Consider the following 14,525-nt stretch of genomic DNA (forward strand, 5'->3'; position numbering starts at 1 on the left):
CAGTTCCGGCTCTTTAAGACAAACCGTAGAAACTATTATTCTTAGTCCTGTATTTCACGGTTGATCTTGCGAAAGGTAACTGCTTGTACTTGATTCAATGTTAAACAGTGAATGATTCTGACCAAACCATATAAACTAATGCTGAAGTGCCCATACACAGGTGACGATGAGGAGGCGCCTGGTTGGTGTAACCGCCTTCTGTCACCTTTACTTTGGTGACCTGCCTCCACCTGGCGCCTTTGTTTGGAACTTGCGTTAAGGTTTTTACTGTCTAGATTCACATGAAGTATTGTTATGTCACTTTACCCATAAACAACAGTTATAATAATAACCTCAATATTTTCTAAGTGTTGATGATTAATATTGTTTTAACAATAACAGTTGTTATTCATTTCACTGATCAGTCAGATGACATAGTATATAGCTAATAACTTAGACATTATTACATATATATGTTAGATAATTGTTGATACCCTCTTGAAAGATTTAACTGCTATTTCCATTGATTTATTAGGTCATAATTTACTATTATCTAAAAACATAAAATTACTTTAAACTTTTCTTTTACATGTTTTACATACTTTTCTTTTAAAACTAGACAGTGTTATTCGTTAAACAATTGTGAGTATTTGTTCGCATTATGGTATTTGGTATTTTAGTGTCGTCTGCAGGTGAAACTGGACGAAGTGTGACGCTCTGACTGCTGTAAGCATTGTAACCAATGTCATTATGAATGAGAAGTAGACCCGGTCAGTTTGATGGACGTGACACATTTCAGGGGCTGAAAACTCGGGTCAGTCTTTCGTTGTCGATCATGTATCAGAAGATCATATGTTAATCTTCTACGAGGGCTGTAACAACAGAGCAAGAGGAGCGCCACTAATATTAATAGGGTCTATTTGACGTGGATGCTCCTGTTGCGCAAAGATACTGCGGCATTTCCTTTATACTCAGTGAGTCGCAGTGCACGCTAGCGTATCACTCCGCCAGCAGAGGAAATGGTCCTAGACCAATCACATCTGTGTTTACACCATCACCTGTCAAACACACACCCTGAGCTACGTTTTCTCTCTGAAAGGTAGGACTTCTGTTTTTATATAGCATTTTAATTTTTGTCTAAATGTAAAACAGTGAATGAGAGGGCGTTTGTATGGCAGCGAGTAAGCCGGTGCCTGTAACGAGAGGTAGCCGGGGTTAGCGAGCAGCGCCCCCGAAGCTATCGAGCTGTAGCTGGTTATCCGCCCGCCTGGCTTGTTTTTTAGCCGATTATCACAAAGTCCTTGCGCCTAATCATCGCAGCACACTGATGCGTGTTAGCTTAGCCAGCTGCATGCTGTTTGCAACCACTAGCTCGTTTTCGCCATCATTAGCAGGTGTTAGCCGAGTAGCTAACACGAGATGCTATGCAGTGCATCCTTAAGCTAGCTGCAAAGACGAGTCGAGGCGTCGGTTCGAGATGTGTTTAAAGGGGCCGGAGGAGCGAGGACGGAGGGGATCACGGCACTGTGTGGCATGGCACGTTATAATAATGAGAAGAAGTAGTATTGAAATTACTATTTTAACAGTGTGGTGTAAGTAGAGGACCTGGTGATCAGTGATGATGGAGCCACCAGTGTATTAGCTTTGTGAAATGTGAAAAAAATGGTATAACAGAAGAATAACACGTTATGTTAGTAAACGATTATAAACATCGCCAAAACTTTAAGTATCCAAAGTACATTTGAATCGTTATGTTGTATGTTCACACCCCCGTTACTTCTAAATGCATTAATTTCCTGCAACATTTTCTAACAGCATATGCAGTAAGTTTTGTGTACAGTAATACTTTAGCCGAGTACAAGGAAGAAATCACAATAGTAGTTGCCTCTGAACAATTGTGAAGTAGATGCCTAATTTACAGTACTTTTTGTTTCTTTGAGGGGATTTCTACTTGAATACAAAACATCAGTTTCTTAACTCAATAAAGACATCAGGAGCAGAAAGTATTAACTAGTGAGAGTGAAATGAAGGGTGCTTGTTGTGTGCAGAGTGCGACAGATTCTCGTACATTCAGTCACACATTTCCTCGGTCATTGCATTCATGAAACTACAGGAGAGAGAGACAGCTGAGCGATGCTGGGAGGAGATGGGAGGGAAAGGAGGAGAGTGAATTAGATCCAGACAATAAAAGGTGCAGTGCAGTGTGGGTGTCTACAGTATTAGCACAGCTACGGTGCTGTAGAGCTTTTTGATTTACAGTGCTCACTTTCAGCCTCTTTTCTTCCGTGCATCCAGGAGCTGAAACACACACTCACACTGAAGCGCCTACGGTAGCCGCTAACTGGACGGACTCTCTGGTAATTGACCTTTTGCAGGTAAGTCTGGGTTACCTGGGTCTCCACATCAAATGACTGGACTGTGTTCGCAGTGGACAGAATGTTAAGTATTTGAGACATTTGGTTGACAGTGTCCGAAGTGACAGGATCCTGTGGTTATGCATCTGAGAGCATCAGCACCAGTTGTTTTCAGTGTTAAACAGCTCGTAGGGAATGGCTTGTGATACAGTAACATTGTCCCTGAGGCTTTTAGCATTGTGTGTTTGTCGAAGGCTTGTAAAATGTTAATTGGAGCGTCTCAGGTGTAGACTGCAGCATAGGTGCAGTGTAGCAGGGCCACAGAGACAGCCTCAGCCTTCTGGGACTTGTAAAAGCGATCCTAAAGGAAATACTACAGTGCACTCGAAGAAGAAGGAAAAACAATGTAGGAGACAGACTCTGAAAAGGTCTCGTTCTTTTGGTCTTTGGCTCTTGGATAATTCAGTTAGTGGTTTATGAATAGTTCCATGCTGATTTCCTCCTCAGTGGTTATGGAGTGTGAATTATTCTTATCTTTGCACTCTATCCTTTTCTCTGTCATAGTGGAATAGAGGAATAAGTCTTGAACCATGAGCTCAGTGGCAGTGTTGACCCCGGAGAGCTTTGCGGAGCATCGCAGTGGCCTCAAGGACCAGGACATTGCAGGTAATCGCAGCCATTCATTTATCTGTTTGTGCCAGCTTATTTTTTTGCATGGTAGTAGCCACGGCATAGCCACCTACTAGCTAAAGTTCAGGTAAACATCTCTCCACACAATCTTTATACTTAGCTCTTGGTCTTCATGTTCCCATGCCAGGCTGCGTCCCGGAGGATGAGGCCTACATCCCCACCTACTTGGAGGCCTTCCCTCCTCTCCCAGAGAAGGGAACTCCAGGGGAGAAGGCCGGGGAGCCTGCATCGGCATGGGGCAGCAAGATCAGGCCCATCAAAGCCTCTGTCATCACCCAGGTCAGGCAGCCTGGCCAAGCACGCTCTCCCTCCACAAGTAGAAAGTACATTTAAAAGTATTGCAAGTAACACTTTAAACAAAGGAGGAGGTTTGCATGGACAGCATTCAGTTTCTGATTTGCAGACTGCTTTGCCAACATGTATGCAAAAAGATGTAAATACATTAGTATTGTGCTTTTGCTTGTGAGCTATTTTTCTTGGTTGTAACTATTTTTACTACAAGCTGTTATAGCACAAGAGGCGCTTTTTGTAAAATACACCTCCCAATTTGAACCTTCGCCCCAGGTTTTCCACGTGCCCCTGGAGGAGCGTCGCTACAAGGACAACAGCCAGTTTGGCGAAGGCGAGGAGGCCAAAGTTTGCCTGGACATCATGCAGCGGACTGGGGCCCACATCGAGCTGTCTCTTGCTAAGGACCAGGGCCTGTCCATCATGGTCACCGGGAAACTGGACTCTGTCATGAAGGCTCGCAAGGAAATTGTGGCTCGCTTGCAGACACAGGTACGTTTAGTATCATATTTTGTGTCGCAGTGGTAAACTAATATATATTGTTCATATTGGAGTTTCAGTCACCAAATTGTAAGAAGCTTTGGCTTGTCAGCAAATAGAATGATTAAAAATGACCACAAGAGGCTATTTTTTAAACTTGAACTGACATCTGAGAATTGTTTTGTTTTTTAATCCTCACATTATTGTCAGTCCAAACTTATACTGTACATATACAGTATACACATACAGCCATACTTAGTAATAACTGGAGCTTGTGCAGGCCTGTTTAGGACAAAAAGTTGAGCTGAGAATTGAGCGTCAGGTCCCATGGGTGGTGATTTTGGGCTTCAGCAGTAAACATGCTGATTAACACTTCAAATGGGGCACTGAGGTCCACCTGCTTATAGCTGAGCTGCAGTTATTGATACAGTGGTGCAAAAACCCACTACGGAAAGTCGAGTACTGAGAGCCAATAGCGCGTGATGTGAGAACTTACAGAGTTCATTATTCATTTACTGTTGAGGGTGAGTACACACCAGAAGCACGGACAGATCTATATGCTACTGATAGAGTGAGTACAGACTGGATAAGGTGGCCTCATCCAAGGTTCACCTCCTGCTTCCTTCTATCTCTGTGCTTCTGTCTAACTGGCTTTCACCCTGACACCATTCCAGGCCTCGGCTACTGTCGCCATTCCCAAGGAGCACCACCGATTTGTGATTGGCAAGAATGGCGAGAAGCTGCAGGAGCTGGAGCTGAAGACGGCCACTAAGATCGCTATTCCACGTCCCGACGATCCGAGCACCAACATCCGCATCACTGGCACCAAGGAGGGCATCGAGAAGGCTCGCCATGAAATACTTCTCATCTCTGCTGAACAGGTGAGCCAGGAGAACGTGAAATATTACCATGGATTCATTAAGCAATATATTTTAGAACTAACAATATTTAATAAATCTCTCCTCTGGTTAACTGGATGCTTCTGATTCCCCCATCAGGACAAACGTGCCGTGGAGCGCCTGTGTCTGGAAAAGGCTTTCCACCCCTTCATCGCTGGTGCCTACAACCGGCTGGTGCAGGAGCTGAGCCAGGAGACGGGGACCCGCATCAGCATCCCCCCACCGAGCCTGCCCAAGGACGAGATCGTCATCACTGGGGAGAAGGAGGCCGTCGCCATGGCACTCAGCCGCATCCGAGCCATCTACGAAGACAAGGTGAGTTGAAGAGGAACTGTTTACAGCGACTGTAGAGATCAGTTACCAGAACTGATTTATATGCAACTGGTGAAGCTCACCTGAGCATAATTGTGTGTAAAATGTGTCGGGGTACAAATGAATGGATGCTGCATCATGTGCACAAGATCTGAAGCATTTTAATGCGTCATCTCCAGTGTGGCATTGTGAATATGCTGTAAAATGTTACAGGAGACTAATTGATTTCACACACGTGGCCTTCTGATTGGCCTGGTTCTCCTCCGCCAAGCCCCACTGCCTACGACACGTCCCGTCCCTTGTCCTGGATAATGAAACAGCCAGTGCAGGCGTCACTCTGTGGGGTATTTGTGGATTAAATGCCTGGAACATAATGGTCAAAGCTCTGTCCAGTGAACAATGCTCCCTAATGGCACAAACCACCAATGCGCCGTATCTGATATCTCATGTGTCAGCAGCTCACCATCGAACAGCTCCATCGAAACACAACAACCAGATCGAACGTCCGAAAGGTTTAAGTAGTTTAGCTCTGTGCATCATCTTTACTCTATCATTCATCCATCATTTTTGTTCTTTGTTGTCACATTAACTTCAGTTAGTATTAAAAATACTTCAATCAGTCTCCATTCAACAAGTTGTTCAATGTTTGTTATCAAAATAATCAAAATTAAGAACCCACAAATATTGGTGTAAGAAAAAGGAACTTGACAGGAGCAGGAAGAGAAATACCAGAACACTGAATCACAGATGGCACAAGCCTCACTTGTTATACTTCTCCTGTTTTTGGATATTTCTGATGCTTTGTGGCTCGTTGGGTAACAGGTTTCACTTTACCTACTTGGCTCTGATGCATTCGCTACAGCTGTGTACAAGAGGACTGCGTATGATGGATTTATGAAACATGGAGAGGAAGTGTGTGTGTTTTGTTTGTGTGCAGCAGATTAGCGCTGACAGACAAGCCAGAGATAATGTGGGGAGAAAATTGGATTTCACCAGAGAACAACAGGATGGCTCCTTATGACATTTAGCGCATATTTATGAGGCAAAAACAAACACGTTTCTCCTCTGCTTTCACTCACTCTCACTTCCAGTCTGTCTCATGTTTTGTAGTTTTCTGCTCTCTTCTTAACCTCAGATTCCCTCCTGTCTCCCTGCATCTCTGTCCTGCCAGTTCTGTTCTGTCCTCCCAGTGTCCTCCAAGTTATTTTTCCATCTGTGTTGCTATATTTCACAACTTCCTTCTGCTCGGCTCTCTCCACCACCGTTTCCATACTCCATGTCTTCAGAACAGCTAGTATCATCAAGCATCGTCAGTTCCGACATCCAACTCTGCTGAAAAGACTGAAAAATAAAGGTTCATGAAAATAAGTTACTTTTTAATAAATGGTGTTTCTGTAACATTGTCTCTGTTCTCTTTGTAGAAGAGGAAGACCACCACCATCTCCGTAGAGGTGAAGAAATCTCAGCATAAGTACATCATTGGTCCAAAGGGCAACACCCTGCAGGAGATCCTGGAGGCTACAGGCGTGTCTGTGGAGATGCCTCCTCTGGACTCCAGCTCTGAGACCATCATCCTCCGAGGGGAGCCCGATAAGCTGGGACCAGCCCTCACCCAGGTGTACGCAAAGGTGAGAGAGGAGGCAAAGCGCTGGAGTGTGCAACAGCCTGGTTTTTAGGGCCGAGAGTTTAGATTTATTATGGTGTGAAACCCTCTGCAGGCTAAGAGTGTGATGGTGGTGGAGGTGACCGCTCCAGCCTGGCTGCACCGCTTCATCATCGGCAAGAAAGGACAGAACATCGGACGAATCACGCAGCAGTTACCACGGGTGAGCAGAGAGCGAAGGTGAAGGGGGGGGGGTCTGATTTAGAAATAAAGAGAGATGAAGATCAGAGATGATACGCAAATCCCACATCCTGCCTCTGCAGTGTGACAGAGGGAAGATGTGATGCTGTGCCTGCGTGTGGGTCCTGTAGAATGAGTAGCAGAAAAACACTATTAGGATCAATGCACGAGGCTGTTTGACTGGTTCAGCTTCTTCTGTGCGTAGGTTCACATAGAGTTTACAGATGGCGAGGAGCGCATCAGTCTGGAAGGGCCCACGGAGGAGGTGGAGCAGGCTCAGGCCCAGATACAGGAGATCATCAAGGACCTGGTCAGAGAGCGTGTGCACACACACACACACACACACACACACACACACACACACACACACACACACACACACACACACACACACACACACACACACACAGTGTAAATATGATGAATGTAGTTTCTACATCTCAGCTCAGTTGACTGCTGGGTGCTCACGCTGTTCTTTTTGATTATCAGTGTTTTCATGTTTGTCTCCTCCGTGTAGCTGGTGCGGATGGACTACACCGAGGTCATTATAGACCAGCGCTTCCACAGACATCTCATCGGAAAGAACGGAGCTAACAGTGAGTGAAAATAATCGGTGGTGAGCTCAGAATCTGATGGACAAGTGGGACAAACGCTTTAAAACTTGACATGTTTGAAACTGGAATAAATACGCTGTTTTATACCAGTCAACACACACCTTCACACTCATCACTGTTTTCACAGCTTTGGCTTGTCACTCTTTTAAAATCCATCTTCTCACACCTTTTTCACATAATTGCAGCCAATGTTGAGGGTTTATCTAAATCATGCAGCCTTATTTATAATTTACTGTAGGTGCCAAAGTCAGAAGTGTGACTTTGAAGTGTGTAAATGCACATACAACAATACATGTAGATCAATTTTATTATTACTGAGAGTCTTTGATTTCTGTCATGATCATATACTTAAAGTGAATATTTATCAGATTAGATAAATAAATTGTTTTGATCTACAGAAATCAGATAAATACATTGTTTTGATCTACAGAAACCAGAACTATTCAGAATTGTGAGTCCTGCTGCGATAGCTCCATGTTTAGTTATGACAGTGTCTAGCTGTGTTGCTATGAAGCCTGTTGCTATGTGCATATTTTTATTTTCTTTATTTTCTGACCCTCACTAGTTTACATCTCTGTCACAGTTTAACAGTTCAGCTGGCTGCTTTTATGTGGGTAATAATGTGCAGTCTAGCGTGAACTGAAAGCTTCTCGCTTTTTATTTAACCGCAATAAAAACCTATTGAAAAGCTTCCACAGCGTCGCTCAGACAAGTGGATTATGATGATGAAGTGCCTTATGAATTGTTTTAATACTCTTTTACCACCCTGGAAGCTTTTCATCCTTAGAATCTGACAGAAATCGCAGCCAATGTTCTCATGAAAGATTACATAATATTTACAGGTGCATATGAAGTCACTGGTTTGATCTTCTGAAGATTGGTGTGACATACTGTGACACATCTCCTCCCTCTTCCTGCGTTTCTCTCCTTCTCCCCCCTCTAGTCAATCGGATCAAGGAGCAGTACAAAGTGTCGGTACGTATCCCTCAGGACTCAGAGCGCAGTAGTCTGGTCAGGATTGAGGGAGACCCCAAAGGAGTCCAGCTGGCTCGGAGGGAGCTCATCGAGATGGTCCAAAGAATGGTCAGAATGCTTGAAATATCAGTGCTACAAAACCAAATACTGTGTGTTCAACCCTGCCCTCCTGTGATCAGGAAAACGAACGTACCAAAGACCTGATCGTGGAGCAGAAGTTTCACAGAACAATCATTGGGCAGAAAGGAGAGAAGATTAAAGAAGTCCGGGACAAATTCCCCGAGGTGAACCTCCCAGCGGACGTCTACTGCGCTTTATCGCGCCTCATCTTCACTGTAATATCATTATTTCTGACTGTAATTTGATCAGTATTATCTGACTGACATCCAGGTCATTATCAACTTCCCGGACCCGGCGCAGAAGAGCGACATTGTCCAGCTGAGAGGTCCGAAGAACGAGGTGGAGAAATGTGCCAAGTTCCTTCAGAAAATCATTGCTGACCTGGTACGATTTTCAGTTTTGTCCTCTCCTTCTGTCTCTTTACTCTGGACTTCATAGCAGCTTCTTCTCTTTTGCAGATCGAGAATAGCTTTTCACTGTCTGTTCCCATCTTCAAGCAGTTTCACAAAAATATAATTGGTAAAGGTGGTGCCAACATCAAAAAGGTGAGACTTGCTTAGACAGAGTTGCTACAACACTATAAAACAGAACGCTCACATACACCGTGGTCACAGTGTATGACTGTGCTGTTATTGCCTCCAGATCCGTGAAGAGACCAACACCAAGATCGACCTGCCGACGGAGAACAGTAACTCTGAGATGATCATCATCACAGGCAAGAAGAGCAACTGTGAGGCAGCTAGAGACCGAATCCTCTCCATCCAGAGGGAACTGGTGAGAGAATCCTGGTTTCACGTTCAGACTAGAGAGTTCATGGGGCGTTTCTGAGCTCTTTAACTGCTCTAATCTGCCTCTGTCTCTGCCTCCAGGCCAACATCAAGGAAGCGGAGGTCACCATTCCCTCCAAGCTGCACAACTCCCTGATCGGCTCCAAAGGCTGCCTTGTGCGCTCCATCATGGAGGACTGTGGTGGCGTCCACATCCATTTTCCCTCCGAGGGCTCCGGCTCAGACAAGGTCACCATCCGGGGACCGGCCGGCGAGGTGGAGAAGGCGAAGAAGCAGCTGCTGCAGCTGGCCGAGGAGAAGGTGGGTTGAGCTGGAGGGACAAAATAGAAGCAGAAGGCAGATCCGAATGCAAGCATCATTTTCTGGACTTTTCCTACTTTACAGCAAGTCAACAACTTCACGGCTGAGCTTCAGGCAAAGCCCGAGTACCATAAGTTCCTCATAGGTCGAGGTGGGGCTAATATTCGCCGCGTGCGGGACAGGACGGGAGCTCGCATCATCTTCCCGTCGCCGGACGACACGGAGCAGGAGCTCATCACCATCGTAGGGAAAGAGGAAGCTGTGCGTCAGGCCCAGAAGGAGCTGGAGAACCTGGTCAAAAACCTGGTAGCTACCTCCACGGAGCATGGCCTTCATCTTAACACGTCCATCAGCGTCTTCCTCCCTCTACACGCTGCTCTCTGTGTCCCAGGACGACGTGGTGGAGGACAGCATGGTGGTGGACTTCCGCCACCACCGCCACTTCGTGTGTCGGAGAGGCCAGGTGCTGCGGGAGCTGGCCGAGGAGTACGGCGGCGTGGCCGTGAGCTTCCCCCGGACCGGCGCCAACAGCCAGCGGGTCACTCTGAAGGGAGCCAAGGACTGCGTGGAGGCCGCGAAGAAGCGCATCCAGGAGATCATCGAGGACCTGGTGGGAACGGCTCAGCCAGTTAAAAATACATTCATGGACATTGAAATGTGTTTAACCTGAATGATCCTGTTCTTAATGGGTTGTGAAATACTTTTGCCTATAAAGAGGAAAGATTCCTGGCAAGAGACACCAACGGATCGATATCTGTGTTCAGGTCAAAGTCAGTTAATGCACTGAGGTGCTGCCAGATGCAGCTTTCACATACTGGCTAAAATAGTCATTTAGTGCTTCCTCTCATTACTGTGTTTGCCATCAGCACCACTCTTACCTGCTTGTCCCCCTCTAACGAGCAGGAGTCCCAGGTGAGTGTGGAGGTGGCCATCCCCCAGCGCTACCATCGCGCCATCATGGGGCCTAAAGGCTGTCGCATACAGCACATCACCAGGGAGCACGAAGTCCAAATCAAGTTCCCCGAGAGAGATGAAAGCACTGCAGGTCAGAAACACAACAAACAAGCGAAGGGAAGACGAGTAACAAACTGTTCTCCGCTAACATCGAAATGTGCTCATTGGTCAAACAGCTACTTTAGCACCTCAACACACTTGTTTACACAATATTTGAATCTAAATCTGGTGCCTAATCTGCCATCTTGTGATTTTACAGGTCAGGATGCTTCATCACAAGAAAACGGTGACGTCAGTCCAGATGCTGAGTTTATTCCTCGCAAATGTGACATCATCACCATCTCTGGGCGAGCGGAGAAGTGTGAGCTGGCCAAGATTTCCCTGTTGGTGGGTTCCTGTGCTCTAGTTCTTTCTCCTCCCCATCGTCTACCAAATAAACAGCCACATCCTCCTCTGTCAGGCCTTGGTGCCCATAACGGAGGACGTGGAGGTGTCATACGAGCTGCATCGCTACATCATCGGCCAGAAAGGCAGTGGAATCAGGAAGATGATGGAGGAGTACGAGGTGAGCAGAGGTTCTGTGCTGCCATCTTCAGGCCAAGACGAGACGTTTAACTCCGCAGGTTAAACGGTCCGCGTCGACGACGTCGTGACAGCAGCTGTTAAATAATAAGCGATCCGCTTAGAGTGAGGGACGTTAAAGCTCTGTTTGCACGTGCAGGTGAACATCTGGGTGCCGCAGCCGGAGAAGCAGCTGGACGTGATCAAGGTGACGGGCCTGGCGGCGAACGTGGAGCGGGCCAGGCAGGGTCTGCTGGAGCGGGTCAAGGAGCTGCAGGCTGAGCAGGAGGACAGGGTGCGCGCTCGCTCTCACACCCGAGCTCGCGTGAGAAAAGCCCGGCAGGCATTTTAATCGCTGCTGTCTCGTCCCAGGCGCTGCGGAGCTTCAAGGTCACCATGTCTGTGGATCCCAAGTTCCACCCCAAGATCATCGGCCGCAAGGGGGCAGTGATCTCACAGATCAGGAAGGACCACGACGTCAGCATCCAGTTCCCTGACAAGGGAGACGAGCAGCAGGTGTGTTGTCGTAGGTCTTCATTCTCATGGTTTCTTGCATCATTTATAGAAAACATATACTGCCTTTTCTTGGCTCTAGCTGGTTTAATGTCACCCTCAGTCCAGTTCTCTCTGACCCCCAGCTCGACTGTGTGTCTCCTCCCCTCCACAGGACCTCATCGTGATCTCGGGATACGAGCGTAACGTGGAGGAGGCGCGTCAGGCCATCCAGCAGCTGGTGGACGAGTGGCAGGAGATGGTGAGCCAGGACGTAAATCTGGACCCGAGGACCCACGCCCGCATCATCGGCGCCCGTGGCAAAGCCATCCGCAAGCTGATGGAGGAGTTCAAGGTCAGATGGTGTGAGGAGCTCAGAGGGCCGTCCTCCCTATTGTTTTAATTGAACGTGTTGCCGCTCCTCTTCAGGTGGATATCCGGTTCCCTCAGCCAGGATCTGACGAGCCCGACAAAGTGACCGTGACAGGTCTCCCTGACACCGTGGACAGCGCCATCGACCACCTGCTCAACCTGGAGGAGGAATACGTGAGTCTGCAGAGTCGGCGTTACTTTTTACCGACATGAACTTTTGAACACACATTTAAGATCCGTTTCCTCCTCCCTCTCAGTTGCTCAGCGTGACGGAGACGGAGACCCTGGCAGCTTATATGAAGCCTCCCTCTCGCTGGGGAGGAGGGGGAGGAGCAGGAGGGATGGATGATGGCAGTGGGGGTCCAGCTAAGGGTTTCGTGGTGCGGGACGCCCCCTGGAACGCAGCAGGAAACAAGGTGAGACCTGCTCTGTGAATCTCTAAGGGGGTGGTTCCTTTACAGCGTCTGTCTACATCCAACTCTGTATCTGCCTCCAGGCTCCCGACATGAGCAGCGCCGAGGATTTCCCTACGTTTGGAACAGGCGTTGCCCCGAAACAAGCGTCTGCCTGGGGGCCCAAGAAGTTCTGAGCCCCCTCCATGTGGAGGGCAAGAGACACTCATGAAGTAGATGAGAGACAAAACAAACCTTGAAACAAGTTGCTGCTCGCCTTCCTTCCTTCGCCCCGCTCTCCTCCTTAGTGACCCCCCCCTCATCTTTTTCTCCGCGTACTGTCCTCCCACAACCAGCCACAAAAATTCTGGGAGAACAAGCCCCTCTCTTTCCCCTCGCGTGGCTCTTCTAGCGTCTCCTCCTCCTCTCCTCTGAGATCGACGGCGCATCGAGTGCTCTCTCCGTACGGTAGTTTTCCTGCTCTGCCTCTCGGCTGCACCGCCCCAGCTGGTCTTCTTACCTCACTGTCAGAGAGCTGTCAGCTGTTCAGAGGCCGCTGAGTGAAGACGGGGCTGTTAAGCTTGAAAGAATGTGGGGTCTGAGTTTGTACACATGTTTTAAGGGTCTTTTCCTGTGGTTTTTACAAGGATGCTTCTCTTGTTGGCTCACGTTTCCAGTCCCTGATGTGGTGCAGCAGGTGAGATGAACAGTGCGCGTGTGTGTGTTTGTGTGTGTGTGTTAAGGAGAGGTTATTTATCCACATCCAAGTGTTTGTATCCCCACCCCCCTTTTTATTTATTTCTGAACTAAGAGTAAAACACCTGGTGTAGTCGAATTCTGGAGGTTTTTCTTTTTAAATCTCGGCAAATGTAGACGTGTAGAACTCCTGTGCCGGGTTTGAGTTCTTATTTATTCCACAATGAGCCATTTTATTTGAACTACTGTGATCGTTCGTTTTTATAAAAGCACTCACTGTAGCTTGATGCTTACGAACTTCTGTTGGGAGTGAATGTTGTGCGTTAAAAGACTTGATGTAAGTGTACAAAGAACTTTTTGCTATTTTTTTAAACTGTGTGGGATTTATTTGTTGTTGGTTTCTGGTGTATTTGAAAGAATGTGTGCGTGTGCGAGTGGTTGTGTGTGTGTGTGTGTGTGTGTGTGTGTGTGTGTGTGCATTCAGGTGGAAGTTAAGATGTACATTTGAATGAAGCTGAACCAAACTTCTACATGGTCTTTGTCTGTTTGTCTCCTCGAAGCTTTTCCCAGAGCTCAGTGAGGTTTTCATTCTCTCGGCTCGTCATTAATACTTGACCTTCTGTCAACGCGCATACGATGCTGCTTACGCTCTGACCTCCCCTCTCAAAAGCCCAAGTCACAATCAACAGCTGCACTTTGTTTGTCTCTCGTACAAGTGCTTCACGTGTATTGTAGCAAAAAAATGTTGTTGGCCCTTTTTTCAGTTCTAAGAAAGCGTGTTGTTGAATTAGTTTAATCAAAGCCGACACCACTAAAGCTCATGTCCACAGGCGTGAAGGAATAGTCAAACATTTTGGGAAATATAAATGTGCATTAGCTTTCTCTCTGAATATTTAATGAGGACAGTCACTGTGGTGTGTCTGTGTTTAGTGACCAGAAGGAAAAAGTACCATAACGTTCCTGCCGTCACCCTCAAGCTTAGTTGTACCTTATACATTTAAGCCATAAAAGAAAACGTTTAAAGTGACAAAAAAGCAGCTCAGTGAAGACAAATAAAGAAGGGAAATAAATTTAAACTAATATCTACAATCCCCTTTCAGGCCTTTAAATGCAGATCAGTAACTTATAGGAAACTAAATTTGCACAATTGTTCAAAACAAAACCATAGAAAATACTGAATATGGAAAAGAAATGCTGAGAATCTGATCAATGTGCGTGTTTGCTGTAATTGGAGCGTAGTTGTTTTCAGCCATCCGGGCTAATTATCTCCTGGCTCCAGCTGCGTGCTGATCACAGCACTGAGTCGTGTCTCAGAGAAGCTAATGAGAATATCTCCCAAAATGTTTCCACAGAGCCGGAGTCAGCTGAACGTAAAGCAAAACAGAAATCTCAGGGTCCACTTTAGAAGCCACAGCT

The 14,525-nt window shown here is 46.8% G+C and overlaps 1 protein-coding gene across 2 annotated transcripts; it reads left to right on the forward strand.

The window, feature by feature from the left end:
* Nucleotides 1-926: 926 nt before the first annotated feature.
* On the forward strand, nucleotides 927-13,639 carry hdlbpb (high density lipoprotein binding protein b). Of its 2 annotated transcripts, none has more exons than XM_029127265.3 (28): nucleotides 927-1,078; nucleotides 2,275-2,354; nucleotides 2,898-2,999; nucleotides 3,151-3,302; nucleotides 3,588-3,803; nucleotides 4,466-4,672; nucleotides 4,790-5,005; nucleotides 6,424-6,630; nucleotides 6,721-6,828; nucleotides 7,051-7,155; nucleotides 7,363-7,441; nucleotides 8,403-8,542; nucleotides 8,614-8,718; nucleotides 8,825-8,938; nucleotides 9,013-9,099; nucleotides 9,197-9,328; nucleotides 9,424-9,642; nucleotides 9,727-9,948; nucleotides 10,034-10,252; nucleotides 10,546-10,687; nucleotides 10,856-10,983; nucleotides 11,057-11,161; nucleotides 11,318-11,452; nucleotides 11,530-11,673; nucleotides 11,825-12,004; nucleotides 12,079-12,195; nucleotides 12,279-12,437; nucleotides 12,518-13,639. In XM_029127265.3, exons 3-28 carry the CDS (start codon nucleotides 2,924-2,926, stop codon nucleotides 12,608-12,610), a joined length of 3,807 nt encoding a protein of 1,268 aa, XP_028983098.1. In that variant the 5' UTR covers nucleotides 927-1,078; nucleotides 2,275-2,354; nucleotides 2,898-2,923; the 3' UTR covers nucleotides 12,611-13,639. The 2 variants fall into 2 exon arrangements, with proteins under 2 accessions (XP_028983098.1, XP_040923511.1); XM_041067577.2 differs by lacking the exon at nucleotides 927-1,078 and adding an exon at nucleotides 2,107-2,170.
* Nucleotides 13,640-14,525: the final 886 nt, after the last annotated feature.

This window comes from Betta splendens, chromosome 2, assembly GCF_900634795.4.
Source record: "Betta splendens chromosome 2, fBetSpl5.4, whole genome shotgun sequence".
Taxonomy (NCBI): Eukaryota; Metazoa; Chordata; class Actinopteri; order Anabantiformes; family Osphronemidae; genus Betta; species Betta splendens.